The 16,401-nt window shown below is 44.1% G+C and overlaps 1 protein-coding gene across 1 annotated transcript in view; it reads right to left on the bottom strand.

The window, feature by feature from the left end:
- Window positions 1-1,640: 1,640 nt before the first annotated feature.
- The window catches only part of EXT1 (exostosin glycosyltransferase 1), a 167,649-nt gene continuing 152,888 nt past the window's right edge, over window positions 1,641-16,401 (bottom strand). The window contains exons 8-11 of the mRNA XM_032181721.1: window positions 13,967-14,056; window positions 10,168-10,328; window positions 9,037-9,208; window positions 1,641-6,604 (exon numbers count right to left, since the gene is read on the bottom strand). Of these exons, the coding sequence (XP_032037612.1) occupies window positions 6,419-6,604; window positions 9,037-9,208; window positions 10,168-10,328; window positions 13,967-14,056 (609 nt within the window). The 3' untranslated portion in view covers window positions 1,641-6,418. The remainder of the gene's footprint in view (window positions 6,605-9,036; window positions 9,209-10,167; window positions 10,329-13,966; window positions 14,057-16,401) is intronic.

Raw genomic sequence — 16,401 nt, forward strand, 5'->3', positions numbered from 1 at the left:
AGTCCCAGGGACTTCCCTGGCCTGGCTTTGATTTATTCCAGCTATGTTTTCACTCCCAGGGTGGTAGGTTAGCATGCAAGGCTAACTTTGCATGCACTGCGGGATGCCTCTCACCTAGCCAGTACAATGCAGAGATCTCCAGTGAAGCTCATCCTCTGACAGGCTGCTTTTCTATACATCTCTACAGAGATTAAGCAGGCACAAATTCTCTGAGGGACCATTTCACCTGATTTATTTTGCATTTGATCGCCACTGACTGCATAGGCCGCTAGGGGTGCTCAGCTATAGCAGTGGCTTGATTCAGCTCAGGTTTGCCCTTCTGAAGGGATTATCCCACTTTTTTCCACTTACCTCATTTTGGTTCACATCATGGAGCAGTGCTGGAGCACACGAACTGGATCCTTTTTCAGGTTTCAGGCTACAGCTCTACACCAACTAGCCCATGCTACTTGCTGATGTAGACAACTGCCTCCTGGTAGCTCCTGCAGTTGTAGCTTTCTGTATTTAATCAAATTAATTCCACCCCAAGTTGTTTTGTATAAATAACATGGCCAGAAGCCAAGTGTTGAAGTGCTGAAGGAGTAAGAATGCTGTTCTGGGATTATTTTCAGGGTAACATTTCTTTTTTTTTCTTTTATTTTCTGAAGGGAAGAAGCCCATAGCCAAAATCATCAGTGCCTGTAGGTATGGTCTGTTTTGGAGAAACCTGTCCTGCCTCAGAAAACCAGAAGAATAGACAGGATGTAAGGACCTCTCCATGCTCTGACAGTCTGAACCCCACAAGGGATAAGGCCAGCCCTGGGCATCTCTGATCCAAACAGACTAATCACAAATCCCTCAAATTTCTAGGCCAGTGATGTTATCAGGAACTTTCCCAGCATGGGATTCATCAGAGCAGATGCTGGTACCTGTGCTGCAGGGTCTGCAATGAGTGTGCTTGTACTGTCAGCGCGGAAAAGCCAGTACACATGAGATGCAATTTACTTCCTGTAAAGGTCCATGTCTAAAGCAGGTGAGCAAGATAACCCCCAGAAATATTTTTTTCTGTCCATTGACTACACGAGGAGACAGTGAGGTCCGGCTCAGACAGCCAGGAGTGTTTTGGAGGTATCTAAAGTTAGGTGGGATGAATGTAATCCCCAGTGACTGTGATGAGCTTCTGAAACCCCTTGAACAAGAAATATGTCTCAATAAATTATTACATTCTCAGCCTTCAGGGATCAGCCTTCCACGGCCTCCAGGCTGGTGGAGCATTTTTGCACATAGGAATTTATAGTGACTCCTATTAAAAGTCAATGTTATCTACCAATTACTGTGTCACAACACAGGGATACTGTCCCACCATACGTAAATGACACAGACCAAATTTTGTCTGCCCTCGGGTAAGACAGTAAACACCCGTCAATGTTACTGGACTGTGCATAGATGCTGTACTATTCATGTTATCTGTGTAACAGACTTGTAAGATATACACATAGAGTTTGCTTGGCTCAAGTTGAGGAGAAAGAGCCATTCATTTAATTACCCTGAACTTGAGACACATGGCAATCATGCTCCCAAATTTGCATTTTCAACAACAATCAACAATTGTTATTTTACCTTAAAAATAAAAACACACTGCAGCAGAAATGTACGTCCTTTATTAACAACTTTTCAAAATAAATCTGAAGAAAAAAAGTCTTTGGTGACACTATCTATAAAAACAACCTATTTTAGATGGTAAACCTATGATGTTATACAGGTTAATGAAATAAACCAAATTATATGGCTTTTTAATTTCTCATTCTCTCTTTTTCTCTCACTCACACACTTGCTTTAGGTTTAATTGCACCATGTTTCAATAGTCAAACAAAGAGGGAGAAACACTTTAAAAAAAGATGTGGCAGCACTATGAAAACATTGGTAATGCATTAGAAAATTTTTCTCAAAAATGTACATTTTATACAAAATAAGATTGTATTTGTTTGCTTTTTTTGCTTTACATTTTCCCACCTAAGAATTCCCATTTCATGTTTCCATTCTCATCATCCAAACACTATACATATTGTCTCTCAAAATAAATATACAGGATTATGTACAAGGCCACAGGGCCCACTGGATCATCACTAACCCACTGAGAAAGAGTCACTAAAAAATCATGAAAAGGAGGGAGGGGGCATCCCAAAGCCTCTGATGATTCCCATTGACCCCCCTAATTTAACTCCAACTTTAGAAATGTGTGTGAAGACAGTTAGAATAGTGGTATAAAGGCCAGCTTGACTTGGTTTTAAACAAGGGTGAGATGTACAAAACTTTGGAAGATGCAGTTTTGTTTCCAGCAGACACCAGCTAAGGCCCGCGTGGGGCAGGAGACCACAGGCCCGTCCCTGCCAGGTCCCACTAAAACCCATGAAAAACGACCCTGTCAGGATGACACCCCTAAATTTCTGTATTTCTGAGTCAGCCTGGAAAAAAGACCAAACACCAATCCCCCCTGTGCTGTGAGAGCACGTTTAACTGGGGGAATTAATGAAATTGCTGTCCATCAATACAGGTATTATGACAAACACCGAGTAGCCTTTTATTTGGGATATGTGGGGAGAGAGAGAAAGAGGAAGACACCGTTTCTTACATTGGGAACTTAAAGAATTAACAAATAAAACTAGTCTACTTCACACTGTTTTTTATTGTTTCAGTGTCAAATGATTACTTCCGTTCTTGAAATGACATCTTTTGGTAAATGAGCTATTTTAAAAGGCGCTCACTGGTGAAAGATTAATTCCTTTGTCAAAGTTGCTTCTACAAAAGAAATTGAAATCTGAAGGCGATCAAATCCATGGTGTTTTCAAATGGAAAAGATCAAAGCGCTCGATAGCCATGCATTAGCACACCACTGTGTTCGTTATGAAATTGGAGCATAGCTTAAACATTCACCTTTGGAAAAAGTTATGGTGATAACTTGAATTTGTGACAACATAGAAAGAGGGCAAATAAAATCTTGTACAGGCCCAAGGGACTGCATGGAGAGCCAGGCACTTTCTATCTTGGAAATTTGCCCCTGGTTTTGTGTCTCATTTTTCTCATTGTGAAACCCTCCTCCAGCAATAGATCTCATTCAAATTATGACTGGGGAGGGTTTCTTTCTTTCTTTTTCTTTTTTTCTTTTTTTTCCCCCGTTAATAAATTCAATTAAAAATTCATAATTTCTCCCAAACTCTAGTCCCTATTTTTACTCTGTTTTAATGGCATGGATCTGTTCACATTCATCCATCCATCTCACCCCTGATTAAATTAAGGTCAGTAACCTTTACAAAAGGCCACATGCATAACACTCAGTCAAGTCATCAGGCATTCAAGTACCTGTAAAGTAAAGGCTAACATAGCCTGCTGTTAATGAAAAATAAAATAAAATAAGAAAAGGAAATTATAATAAAAATTACAAAAGGAGCAACAAGGAGTGAACCTTGTTTCAGCACCATCTGAATTAAGGGGGGGGGAGGGGAAGGACAAAGAACCATTAACTCGCACATAGGATGTGATAAAAGGGTGATTTCACTCACTAAAGGAACAACATGGCTCTATCTGACACAGACACGCACAGGAGACTTGGAAGCACGCCTAGTGTCCGCAGGAGCACCCGCTGATAGCATCCACACCGAGTGTAACACGCCGAGTCTCTACGCTGCATCTGCGTCCAGCTCTTCCCGTGGCGCCCAGGCCATGGATGCAGACCTACGGCCATTCTCCTACCGGCCACGAGACGCATGCTTTCCTAGAGAGATGGTCATGCCCGGGTAACCTACTGCAGAGAGGAATGTGCCTAACTATCCTGATCCCTTCTGGAGCTAACCCTGCCATTGTTTCTTGTTTAATTAGTGATCTGTAAACAGAAAGGACCTCGAACCGCGTTCAGAGCAAGCTTTAGCATGGTCTCTTTCAGCCACCCCAAAAAACGATGGTAACGGAATGTCAAACGGCCTTTCTCGCTGCACTCCAAAACAGGTTGGCTGCTCCCGTTACTCAAAACCCTACCCATGTGCCCCCAAATGGCACTAACTAAGCAGAATTAGGACTCTTGTTTTTTATAGGATCCCCTCTTTCCCTCTCCCTGCTCGCCCTAGACCAGTAGCTGCAGGCGCTCCTGTGGGCACATCTATGAACCTGCCCCCAGGCCAGGCCATGAGCAAAGCATGACTGCTGCCCACCTCATCCAGAGTCTGACACAAGCTCCAAAAACTGTCTGAGAAGATGTATTCCAGTCCCTGGAAGAGCTGCCTGATTCTCAAGAGGACAAAATGGCACAGGAGCTGCTTTATGGGACTTGGGGAGCTGAAGGAGCAGCTCACCATACAAAGACAGGTAGATATCCTGCTCCCTGTCCCCATCTACCTCCTCTTGCCTCTCTCCACATACTGACTTAACTCTCTAAAATGGCATTAAAAATGGAGCAAATGGTCAGTTTTCTGTGACTTTAGTTAGATGGGCTCACAGGGAGCATCAGAAGGGCACCAGAGTGGCAGAAGGTGTGAAGCGAGACTGCACGGCCAGGGGTGGGGAGCGGGGGAATGTGGCACCTCTTCCTTTCAGCAGCAGTTAGTCACTGGCTGCAGTCTCACACATGTTTTGGCAGATTCCTTTAAAGATTTGGTTCAGATTTAACACAAAATGTCAGGAACCTGATGTTCCTGCCCTAACTCGCTGTGCTCTGTTCAAATACTGCAATACATATGCAAAGCGAATCTCTCTTTGCAAGTCTTTACATGCCAAATTGCATACAAACATTTAGTAATATGTACTTTGCAGTTTTAAAGCAACTTTCAGGCTAGGGATCTTGATCTTTCCATCTCAAGAAAAAATGTTTAGGCTTTATGGCATTCCCTCTAATACCAATAACTATTACTTTTACAAGCAAGGATCTGAGGCATGCCTTGGTTATGGGAGTTGCTTAAAGCTGCGTAGTAAGCCAGTGCTTGAGCCTGAATGAAACGTAATTCTGGTCCATCCTTCCTATTTCTGCAGCTACTCTTCACCCCTGGGACAGCCTGGATGCAAAGGAATGAGGTATAGAAAGGCTTACTGGTCTGTAGTGTGTGAGCATGATGCTACGCCCTCTTGCTGTGACTCCAGAAGAGCTCTTAGGGTGCCTATTGTTACAGGACGCCCCAACGCACCTCATAAAAATGTGAGATTTTGAAATGTTTTTAAAGTGCTTATTGTCTTAGCAAACCATAACAGCACCTTCCTGACCCAGATCACCACTTCCGTTTTCATTCTTCAATTTAAAGAAGCACATAAATAAGCAAAGCAGTACAAAGAAGTAAACAACTGGAATACTTTCACTTAAAAAATACGTCCATCTGAAATGATAAAACCATTTTGGAGCGTGAGCAACGCTGGTATTTTTGGGGCAGGCTCTTGCCCAAGTTACCGTGCCTCAAGCAAGTCTGGGAGAACCCACTGCTGCCAGCACCGATATCTGACAATGCACTTTACTTCAGGTGTCAGAACTCCAGGAGGGAATTTCTCCACTTATTTGCACCAAAAAAATAAAATAAGAAAAGCCCGTGGATCGATTTTGTTTAAAACACTTCATTACAGGCCGAATTCCTGTGTTGCAAGCACTAACATGCTTCCTTTTTTTGCCAACATCCCTCTTGCCCTCAACACAAACCTATTTCTAGAGGCTTGGCTGCTGTGGCCAGGCAGCAGCAGTGGCTCAGGTGGGCTGCATGTGCCCCACACTGGCCATGCCATGGTCACCCACTGGCAGGGCCATGAGGAATGAGGCTCTGCTGCCAGAAGCAGCAAGCGCCGGCAGTCTGCTTCTCAGCAGGGCTGTTCCTCTCCCTGCTCAGAGCAGGTCCGGGTGTGCTCCAACACGGGCCCCCCGCCAGCAGGATCTACGCTCGCACATCGCTCACTGGGGGCTCTCCAGTTTTCGGAAAATGGAGAAACAAAATATTAAAAAGTCAGCAGTAAGAGAAACATAATACTTAATTTCTGTCCTGCTTGTGCTCAGTTTGTTTCTGAAACTGCTGCATTTCCTCCCTGTGAGATTCAAGCATTTAACTTTGCAGGGGAAAATGAATGAAAATTGCAATGACAATCAAACGCATGAAAGAAAGAAATGGCAGCTTTGAAATATTCACAACCAACACAATTTTGATTAAAGAAAGAACTCTGTTTTTAATAGTTTTTTTTTTTGATCATTAAAAAAGTTTAAACCTGCATAGCAATCATTTCAAAAATAATTATTTAATGTTCCATAATGAAACTGTACACAACCTAGTCGTGAGCAACAGAAGCCTGCCAGGCGGGTGAAGCAGTCCGGAGCCGCGCGCACCCGGGCGCCGCTCGCCGTTTTTGGGTACGGCCATGCCGTGGCACAGTCTGGCTCCAGGCGGGGCTGGGGCTGGCTCGGCCCCCTCGGCAGCGCTCCTCAGAGTCGTTCAATGTCTCGGTACTTCTTTCTCAGGATGGAGACCTGGTCTTTAAAGAGGACAGGGTCGAGCCTCATCTGAGAGTGGATCAGCGGCATATAGCCAAACCAGCTGGCGAAAGTGTTCATGCAGCTCTGCCGCTGGGCGAAGTGGTCAGGGTCAGCCCAGCGCGAGGCCCGGGACGTCTGTGTGGAGAGCAGAGCAAGAAGTTAGGCGGCGGCTGTGAGGAAGCAAAATGGCGGGCACCACGGCCAGGCTGATGCCATGCTGGGAGGTGTCACCAGGGCTTGATAGCACCCGGCTCGGTGGCAGCCACAGGGGATGAAGTCTGCTCTGTGAGGGGTTTGAAGACAAGGGAAGGACGCCCAATCTGTGGTGGTAGCTGTCGATGGCAGGCTGGACATGCCAGCCTTCAAAATACCACTGAGAGCTGCACAGCATGGCGACCTGAGTCCAACTGTGGTCTGGCCTCACCCAGAGCATGACGCCCCTAGGCAGGCCTCCCAGAGCCTGCCAGCATGCTACCTCACGCCATCTCTCTCTCTCTCTTTATTTTGAAACCCTCAAGCTATTTAGGAGAGAGAACAAGTCATTAAAAACCAACAGGAACGGAAAGATGGCTGCTATTTTCCGCTGGATGTGCACATCCTACAGTCAAGCTGCTGCCCATGGCCTGCAGCCACAGGAGAAAAATACACTGAAATTAGTTTTTTCAGGTCAAAACCACATTTTTTGCAGTCCAGACTTGCGGAAATTTATACAAATTTCAACTGGCTTCTAACTGAGGTTGGTAAAAGTCAACACAAGTTGTATATATACAAAATCCTGTGGACTAATTTTCCAAAGTTGAGGGCAGCTGTAATTCCTAGAAAAGTCCATTGAAAATCAACATCTCTGAGAAAAGAAGCCCTAAGAGCTTTAAAGCAGTTATTGCTCTCTCTCTGTGCCTGGACTATCTGTATGAACACAACAGAACTATTACTTACGAGAAACTATGAATGCTGTGAAACTGCTAAATTTTGTTTTATGCCACGTCTCATGCATCTCTATGGCACTTATGTTTCCACTTCACTTTAAAAACAAATACAAGCTCATAAGCTCAAAGTGTGCTAATTAAAATGTGAGGAAACTGATAAAATCAAGGAACTGCCAAATGATTGTTGTATAAGATTTGATCTTTATCCAAGGCCTGTCCAGTTTAGTTCAAGTGGTAGCTTATAATGTGCATTGATTACAGACTCTTGACTATACAGAGGCACTAAAGAGCAAGCAAAAGCTTGTTGCTAGAGGATTATAGCAGACATTCTGTCCATTAGCAGTGAATTTCCATATGGCTATTAATCTCTGTCACAACACGGAGGTTATGTTAATTTTTTATTTGTCTTTCAAGGAATTATGAACATAGTCCATTACATTTCCCAAAGCTGCAGGAACAACTTGTCTTTTAGAGAGTTATAGTTCATGGATGACTCGAGCCACCCGCACTAAAAAAAGAAAAATGAATGTTCAGGCTTTGCCAAACAGCCAAAGCACATCCCTGTGGAGAGGTGAAGCTCAAACTGGAAGCAACAGGCACTTTCTGGATGACACCATATTGCTCATGTAAGGTCTCCCAGGTACCCAGATGAGTCTGAACCGCTGAATACTACCTATACATGAGATGAAAATGCAATGGCATACAGATAAGGGAATCTACAAATTGGTATGCCCATTCCCCACTCAAAGATCTAGGTAATGCTAATAGGAGAAAATGTGAGAGGAAAATAGAGGGCTTCTTCTTTCTCCTCTCTCCTCCTTACCCTAGTAATCCTGGTAGTACTGATCACAGACACTGTGGCAGCACAGACAGAAGATTGTTTAGGACTTGAATATCTTATAGGACTTTTTATTACTCTCATCACTTGGTCACACAAGGGAGGAGCAGATGTGCCCCCAAGTTAACACATATCCCTGTTACTAGAAGGTACACCTATTTCTGCCATACTAGAATACTTATCCAGGAGCTGGAAGAGGCCCCAAAGCACACGTTTCATGGCTGCTAGTGAGTGATGGTGTCATCATGGGACAAAATGTTTCTTGTGGGAAAAAAAAAAAAAAAAAAAAACACTTTAAAAATCACGATTTGCCTCTGTTGTGACAGTCCAATGTCAGTGCCTGAATCACAGTATATACTTGACTACACTTACATAGGGATGGCCTGGTACATTATATATTCATTATTAATAATTAAAAACATAAAACCTTTTGAGAATTTAATTCTGCTTCTAGCATTGCATGTAGTCAGGTCTAGAATCTTTAATTAGAAAACTGGAGTTTAACTAAAATTCAGTCACCAGCATCATCAGTTCCGTGACTGTGAGATCACTATGAATAACGTAGTGTGAGAAATTCTGAAGAGAAGTTGTCATCTATAGTAGATGTTTGCCATTTCTCCCTCTGGACTTCCCGTCATTATAATAAGCAAATCTATAGTCTACTTATAGCTCTGCCATGCTAAAAACTGCAAAAAAAAAAAAAAAAAAGACAGAATGCTATGCATTCTGTAAGCCTGATTTGAAATTCAAAATGTTATATTGTCAATACATCTCAACAGCTAAAACATGCTGTGGATACATACCTGTCCCATCATGGTCTCCTTATACTGTTTTTTCTGTGTTACTTTGATTGGAGGCAATTTTGTCACAGCTGACACCAAAAAATTCATTAGAATGTCCTCACAATTGGCCAGTTGGTCCACCATATTCTTTAGGCTGGCAGGCAGGTAATGAGTGTACAGGTAGTGATAATATCTGGAAAGCAACAGCAGGGTTATTAAGACAAGTCATTGGGCTTTCAGGGACTATGAACTCTGTCTCAGCTGAGAGAAATTTTGTCTCAACTCTGGATACACCAGATCCCTTCTTCTTGTCTCATCCTCCAACAAGAAGGGAAAACTAATCAGTATATCATCAAAACAGTAAACAGCACTAATAGCAAAACAATATATATATATATATATTTAAGTGTTAAAAGAAATAATGCAGACCTAAGTGTTAAGATAATGAAAAGTAGTAAAGAGAGCACTCTCCTTGCTCTATTGGGATAGCCAATACTGATGCATCTATCCTCTATTTCTTTCAAAACTGTTCAGTCAGAAGGAATTCTGTTAAATTAGCCTGCTACTGTCCTCAGTGTTCAAATTATTCTCCTTTGGGCCTGTAACATCCCCTACGGTCTTCTTTGCTGGGATGTGGATTAGGTACTGCAGAATATGATACCCTTCTCCTAAAATCTAGAGAGGCCTTTGGTCTGAGGAAGTTCTAACAACAGGGGTTTTCCCCAATATGCTGATCTGTGATGTGTCCACTGTGCTACATTTTTAGAGTAGCCAGAAAACTTTGCAGACTGCAGCTGTCAGCCAACACATACCCAGAGCTGGTCTGGAAGTAACCTCCTTTCTGCTATGCTACAGGCCATTCAGCCGAGCCGCTTAATGAATTCGGGAACTCTTTGAAGTGTGTAATTCCTGATGTTAAAAAGAGCAGTCCGACTGCCTTAAAATACAAGTGACTTCAAAGAGACCCAACAAGCGCAATAATGATTACCAGATCCCCAGAGCTAAACCAAGAACTTAAATTATTACCCCATAAAAAGTAGACCCATTTATTATCTTTCAATTTTTCCCCTCCCCGGAAGAGTGTTCTTCATCCCCCTCTCCCCCAACTTTGTTTCATGCAGAAGGAGGACAGCAGATGCTTTGGATGCTTACTTGTGGTAAATAGCAGCTCCTGTCAATACCATGGAATAGTCATTAGTCCACTTGGAGGTATAGCCCCACCTCTCCTTAGTGTTGTCCCAGAAGTGACTGCGAGCAGGGTACCCTACGATCCTCTCTGGAAAACTCTGCCAAACTGTAAAGGCAAAATCCACCTGCAGACAGAGGCATAGGCCAAATGAATACCAAAACTGTTTCAACAAATGTCAACAAAACAAAATATTACCTTGCCACTAATTCATAATTCAGCATCTTGGAACTGTTGCAAAACATTAATTCTATGTATTCATCAGTAAATTAAACTGACTGCTTGACATTTTGCCCTATAATTATGCACATTTTAATGGTTCCTGTTAAAGGGAGTCTAGAGCATCACAGCATTACATTAACATTTTCAAGCTTGCCCTTTACATATCAAACCTTTTCAAGTTACAGAAAGAATAGGTGTAGGTGCATGCATTTATACTTAGATGCAATATAGAGTGGTCATAGCCATGTGGGAAACTGAACCTTTTGCACATATTCATGCATTTCACTTCGCTACCATTTCAGTACTGTCAACACAAAGCGTGGAAAATTGGGAGTCAAGCACCTTAAAGTTACGGGGGTAGCTCAGCGAGGTTAAAACAAGCAAGCAGTGTGGATTCCTCTTTTATTTTCCATCTGTTCTGAGCCACTAAGTTACATGCAGGTGATACTTTTAAGACTGTGTGACCAAGAAGGTTAAACGTATAGCTTAATAAGGGGGAAGATAGATTCCATGGAACTAAACAGCTTTAGGAGCTTGCACTTTAAAGAAATGAATGATACTATATGAGTCACAAGATGTTAAATGCTGACAATAGAGTTTCTTACACCTATTTATTTATGTATTATTTTTCTTTTATGATAGGAGTGATATGAGATTGCTGCGCCAGGATCCCACCAAACAAATACTGGTGATACGAGGAAAGGGATGATTGGGGTAGTTTGCAGGAGGCTCATCAGAATTTGGTTTGAAATGAGTTTGGTAAAAATACATATAGAAAGGTTTTTATTACAGTAAAGTTGGTTGGCAGTCCTTGGAGCTTAAGCTAGACTGAAATTTTTAATAGTTAAAGGCAATCCTAACTGTCCCAGTCAAAACCAAGAAAAAGAGACATTTGTTTCTGCATTGCATACAAAGTTCTCTCTCGATACCAGAGGGACCTAAAACCTTGCTCAAAAATGCTTGGAAAACCTTCCAAGAACAGAGCCAAAGTCAAGGGTGTAGGGGTTAGATAAAGAAGAGTTGCTATGAGAAGAGTCACATTTTGTGTGATTACTGTCAGACTTCTCTCATTTACAAGCATTTTTATGAAACAGAAGAGTCACACATGTACTGGAACACAAAGTTAGGGACTAGCTATTTTCTTTCAAGTTGTTTCAAGGAATCTGAGGCCAACGAGAAAGACAATGCGCACAAACCAGTTACCGTTGTGATAGTTCTGATCTCATCCAAATCAATACCACATGAAAAAGCTAAAAGTTTTTTTTTTCCTGTGAAGGCCTTTCCCATAAAGCCTGCCATCTGTTTTCTTTCGAGATGTTTGAGAACCTCAAACTTAAATAAATAATAAAGCGGCAACACCCAGTGTCCTCGCTTGTGCATTCAAGTATCTGTCCTTGTACTGGCGAAACACAATAAAGCAATCACCCTAACAGAGAAAAAAAAATCACTATTCTTTATCCTGTGTAATTTTTAGTAGCATTACCACACAGCTGATCAGCAGGAAAAGCCAGCCTGGCTGCCACTCTCTTAAATCCCCGTATCGTTTCTAACTCATGCTGATTTCTAATTACTTCCCACACAAACATCCCTCTGTGCACATGACACAGGTCCTCTCACAGGAGCGGCTGCCTGCCATGCTGCTGTGAATAGGAAATCCTTACTGCACAAGAAGTGGACAGAGCAGAAGATGTGCCTGGTGCCTGCTCCTCCCAACAGGAACATGCCCGTGTTTGACCACGTTGCTAAATTGCCTCTTCTGGTCCCTGAAGCTTTGCCACGACGACCACCCATGAGCAGCCGGTTTCAGGGGAAGTTTCATACCAGTTTCATGTTTGTGTTTGAAACAGGCTGTTTCTTTGTGTAAGCTGCATGGTGAAGGAAATGAAGAAGTAGAAAGGCCCCAGTTCTTCACGGAGAGCCACCAAAGAGAGCCGCTGACCCCAGCATCCTGGCTGAGGCATGGCAAAGTGGCAGGAGAGAGGTGGCCAGCTGAATCTCTCTGCAGCACGGGGGTGTGAGGCTCACAGAGCCAAAACCACCACGCACACATGCAGTATGGGCAGCAAGCTGCTCACACAAGGGAAGAATTCCCAAAGAAATGCATACGTTGTTTGATACGAGAACAAATGTTTGCATTTCAGGATGTTGAGTGTAAAACAAGGCCAAGTCGAACCCAAACACTATTTATTTCACATACATTCCAAAAGCCTGAGTGACTACAAAGCTTGGATGATGACAAATACCAGGCAAAACAAAACACAGCCCCAAATCCTCACGGAATCCGCAGGTTGGATTGCTGTCACTTCCACCTCAGTGCAGACTGACAGGTCTTACCGCAGCCCTCAGGGCAGCCGAGACAGGACCCTTCATCCTGGGCAACAACCTATTAGGAACTCCAGCCCTAGGACAAATGCCTTTTTTTTTTTTGGTTTGGGGTTTTTTGGCTGTGCAGGGCTTTGCACATGATTTGCCAGCAGCTGTATTCTTCCTCATCTAGCAGGAACTATCAAGATGTAACCTTGGTATCACACAGGTTCAATGTCATTTCTAAAGCAGGAGAGGGCTGCCAAGGCTCCTTCTGGAGCAGTTTAACCACAGCCCAACAAAACCATAATTGGGAGAACAGCAGCTGCAATCTGATCCATTTAGAACAATTTCAGTGACATCTTAGGGTACATAGAGCAGTTACTGGTGGCTGGTGTTAGGCATTTCCTCACTAACACACAAGCAGTAACTGCATCAGTGAAAAGTCCACACCACCAACAAAGAATGCAGTTTCATAAAGGTGAAGTGGGGAGAAAGGAATGGCCGCGGCCATGGAGGAAAAAACGGGGAAAACAAAAGAAAATCGAACTTTTCAGGCTATTCCCTGTGCATCATTAATAATGCATTTCCCAAATATTGCACTCTATATAAACTGTCATCGGTTGCTCCCGTGGTTCTCAGGAAGAGGCTCCAGAAATCAATACTCATCCCAGTTGTAAAAATTGGTTTTCTACAGTATTTTTCTTTCTTAGTGCTATCTTGCTCTTGGCACAAACACTCCAACAACTGAACTAGCAAAGATCTCCCAACTTTCTGGGGTGACAGAACAGTCAGTGAGAGAGCACTCCTCAGTGAAATACTGCATTAGGGTGGTGACACTGTTTTGGAGCAACAGCAGTTCCCTGCTGCTGACACCCCTACTTTCCCCACCTACACCCTACTGGTAATACAGGGGGAAGGAACGCTACCCTCATCAGGAAAGTGAGAACAGAGCACTGAAGCTGACTGCTCTTGGCTGCCTACACCCGCCTGCAGCTATGTTACTAAAATAATAAAGAACGGAAGAACCATATGCTAATGATGAGCCAATTAACCAGGGTGAAAAGCTCTTCTGATGGTAGGCAGTGGCAGGGTTTCTGAAACAAGCATGACACATAAAATCCGAAGAGTATTGAGGGAAACCTTACAGCACTTGGTCACTGGCAAGGCCAAGGGAAGAGCCTGTCCGCTGTGCTCAAGATGAGCCCGGGAGCTGCTCGGGATGACAGAGCCCCTTACCTCAGTGGTTGAAAGCACGGTGTCCTCATCCAGGCTTAGCACTGCATCTGTCCCTATGTTGTCGTAGGGTAGGAAGCGACTGCTCATAACCTGTGGGCATCCAAGGGAGGAAAAAAAAATCATTTAAAGGAGTCATTTCCATGGAAATACTCTATCTCATTCCTCACTCTGATTTCCTTTTGTCTTGGGTACACCGCATGTCTGTCTGATAGAAAGGACTACTTAGTTCAGGAGGGAAAGACTGTCACTTCCATCACTCCAGCAGTCAGCTTACACCTTCTGCTTGAGGAGTAATTTCTGAACAGATCTCTCCCTTTGGGGCAGGCTGCCTTCCTTATGTGACAAACTGTAATGGTCCACGCTGAGAATTAGATGGACCTACAGCTTCCTGAGGCAGGACGTGCTCCCTCTGCCCTCCCGTGGGTGTGAGGATCACAGACAACGAAGCCCTGACAGGGACTTTGCAGCACTCCTAAAGCGACACAGCTGGGAACTGAGGAGCCCAGGCTGAGTGTGAAGGATGTTACACTGCCAGGACTGTACCCCTGTCAAGTGGTACAGCTCCATCTCTGTGCGCTGCTGCTGCTTCAGCAGGGAGCTGCTGCCAAATGGTGCGATGTTTCCATCAGAAAAGGAGAACACGCTAAGGAACACGAGTACCAGTGGAGCTTCCTCTGCATCAAGAATTACATTGATACTGTGGCATTTTTAAAAATCGCATTCTTCAGTGCCACAATATATACATATAAAATCTAAATGCAGAATAGGCTTTTAAAAACTACGGCAGGACAGCTCTCGAGGCAATAAGAAATAGAAAAGTGGGATCAAAAAGGTAACAGCGAGAGATGTTGCCGAGATGAGATGAGAATCCATATGGTTTCTTTACCAGACTAATTAGCACCTTTGGAGAACTGATGAGTGGTAATAAGGACATGACACTATTTGCTTCCCTCAATTGCTAGGAAAAATAGCCTGTCTAGTTAATAGACTTCTTTTCAAACTCATTACCTGAAGAAATCACTACAAAAATCGGGCCTGGCTAGGGGAGATCACTGTCTGGAAACAAGGACATGGAGAAGTTTTTCATGTAGCTCGTAATGGACATGATCATTTCTGCACCCCTTGCAACCTGTTCGGAGGCAAGTCCCTAAACCTATGCCATGACTGAGAGAAAGCTCTGTCCCCATACTCAGGAGGTTCACAGCGTCTGTCTGGAGAGCATCCCTTCATCGCTGCGATGGGCCTCTGCCCAGGAACGCCGTGGCTGTGAGGGAGAGGCGATCTGGCAGGTGTTGACAGCTTTGATTTGCTTATGCAGAGGCAAAGCCAAGCAAGCAGCAGTCAGGAGACCAAGCTCCTCACCCTAGCTCTATTACAGACGGTGGAAGACACAGTGAAACAGTCAGGATTACCCATGGATTTTCCTTTCACAGCTAAAGCTCCCTGTTGCAGAATGCCTGCGATAACATACCATGATTTCAAGGGTAGGAGCGGGAGGTTTGATTAAGGCAGGCCTTTGAGAGCCCCTGGCCAGAGCGACTGCGCCTGCCAGGATGCTTCAGTTAGGTCTGGAGCTGAAAAGCAGACCCTCTGCACAGCCTTTGAGTTGGACTGCTCTGGCTCTGCTAGCTTTGTCCAAACAAGCAGCTTTTCTGCGCAAGAAGCCATTTGGCATATATTGGGATATTAGAGAGATGAGACTGTCCACTACAAACACACCTTTGTGTACTCAGGAGACTCATTTGTAATCTAAACAGTGCCTGGGCCAATTTCTACAAATCCTGTAGAACTGGTCAGAGGTTTTCTCCTCTATCTCACCTCTGCAAGCTCTCCAAAAAGAAAAAAAACAGCTCTGCAATGTTCAAAAGACTCAGAAATCACTACAGACAGCCTTTCTTGGCCCTGCAGCGACTCTCCTGATACTGTTTACATGGCTAGCTAAGGCATAAGCCTTCAGCTGCCAACTTTGCAGGGCCCTTGCTTTCCCTTTGTTCAGGTGACTGGGGTACAAGACCAAGGACAGGACCATAAATTCAAAACAGGACCGCGCAGCCCAAGCAGTTAAAAGTTCTCTTTGCAAAGGCAGAGCTCGAGAGCCAAACGATACAGATCGCCGAGGGGCCAGCCCAGATGTGTCTCAGTCACAGCCGTGGAACAAGAAGCCCCGCTTCTCTCAGGCCTGACTTTGGAAAGGAATCGTTTGCTTCTGCACGGATTTAACAGAAGCCTCTCCTCTCATCTGGGTGCTGCCTGTTTCAGCTTTGGGGAAGCACGAACAAACAAGTGTGCTGCACAGCAGGAGACGATGCAGTGGTTTTGTTCCCACGCAAGCGCCCCTCGTCCCTTCCTTTGTTTTATGGTGGGGTCCCATCGCTGGCAGCAGTCTGCTACAAGGCCATGGAGAAGGCACTTTCTGAACAGTGGCTTGGCACTAC

This window comes from Aythya fuligula, chromosome 2 (assembly GCF_009819795.1).
Source record: "Aythya fuligula isolate bAytFul2 chromosome 2, bAytFul2.pri, whole genome shotgun sequence".
NCBI classification, from domain to species: domain Eukaryota; kingdom Metazoa; phylum Chordata; class Aves; order Anseriformes; family Anatidae; genus Aythya; species Aythya fuligula.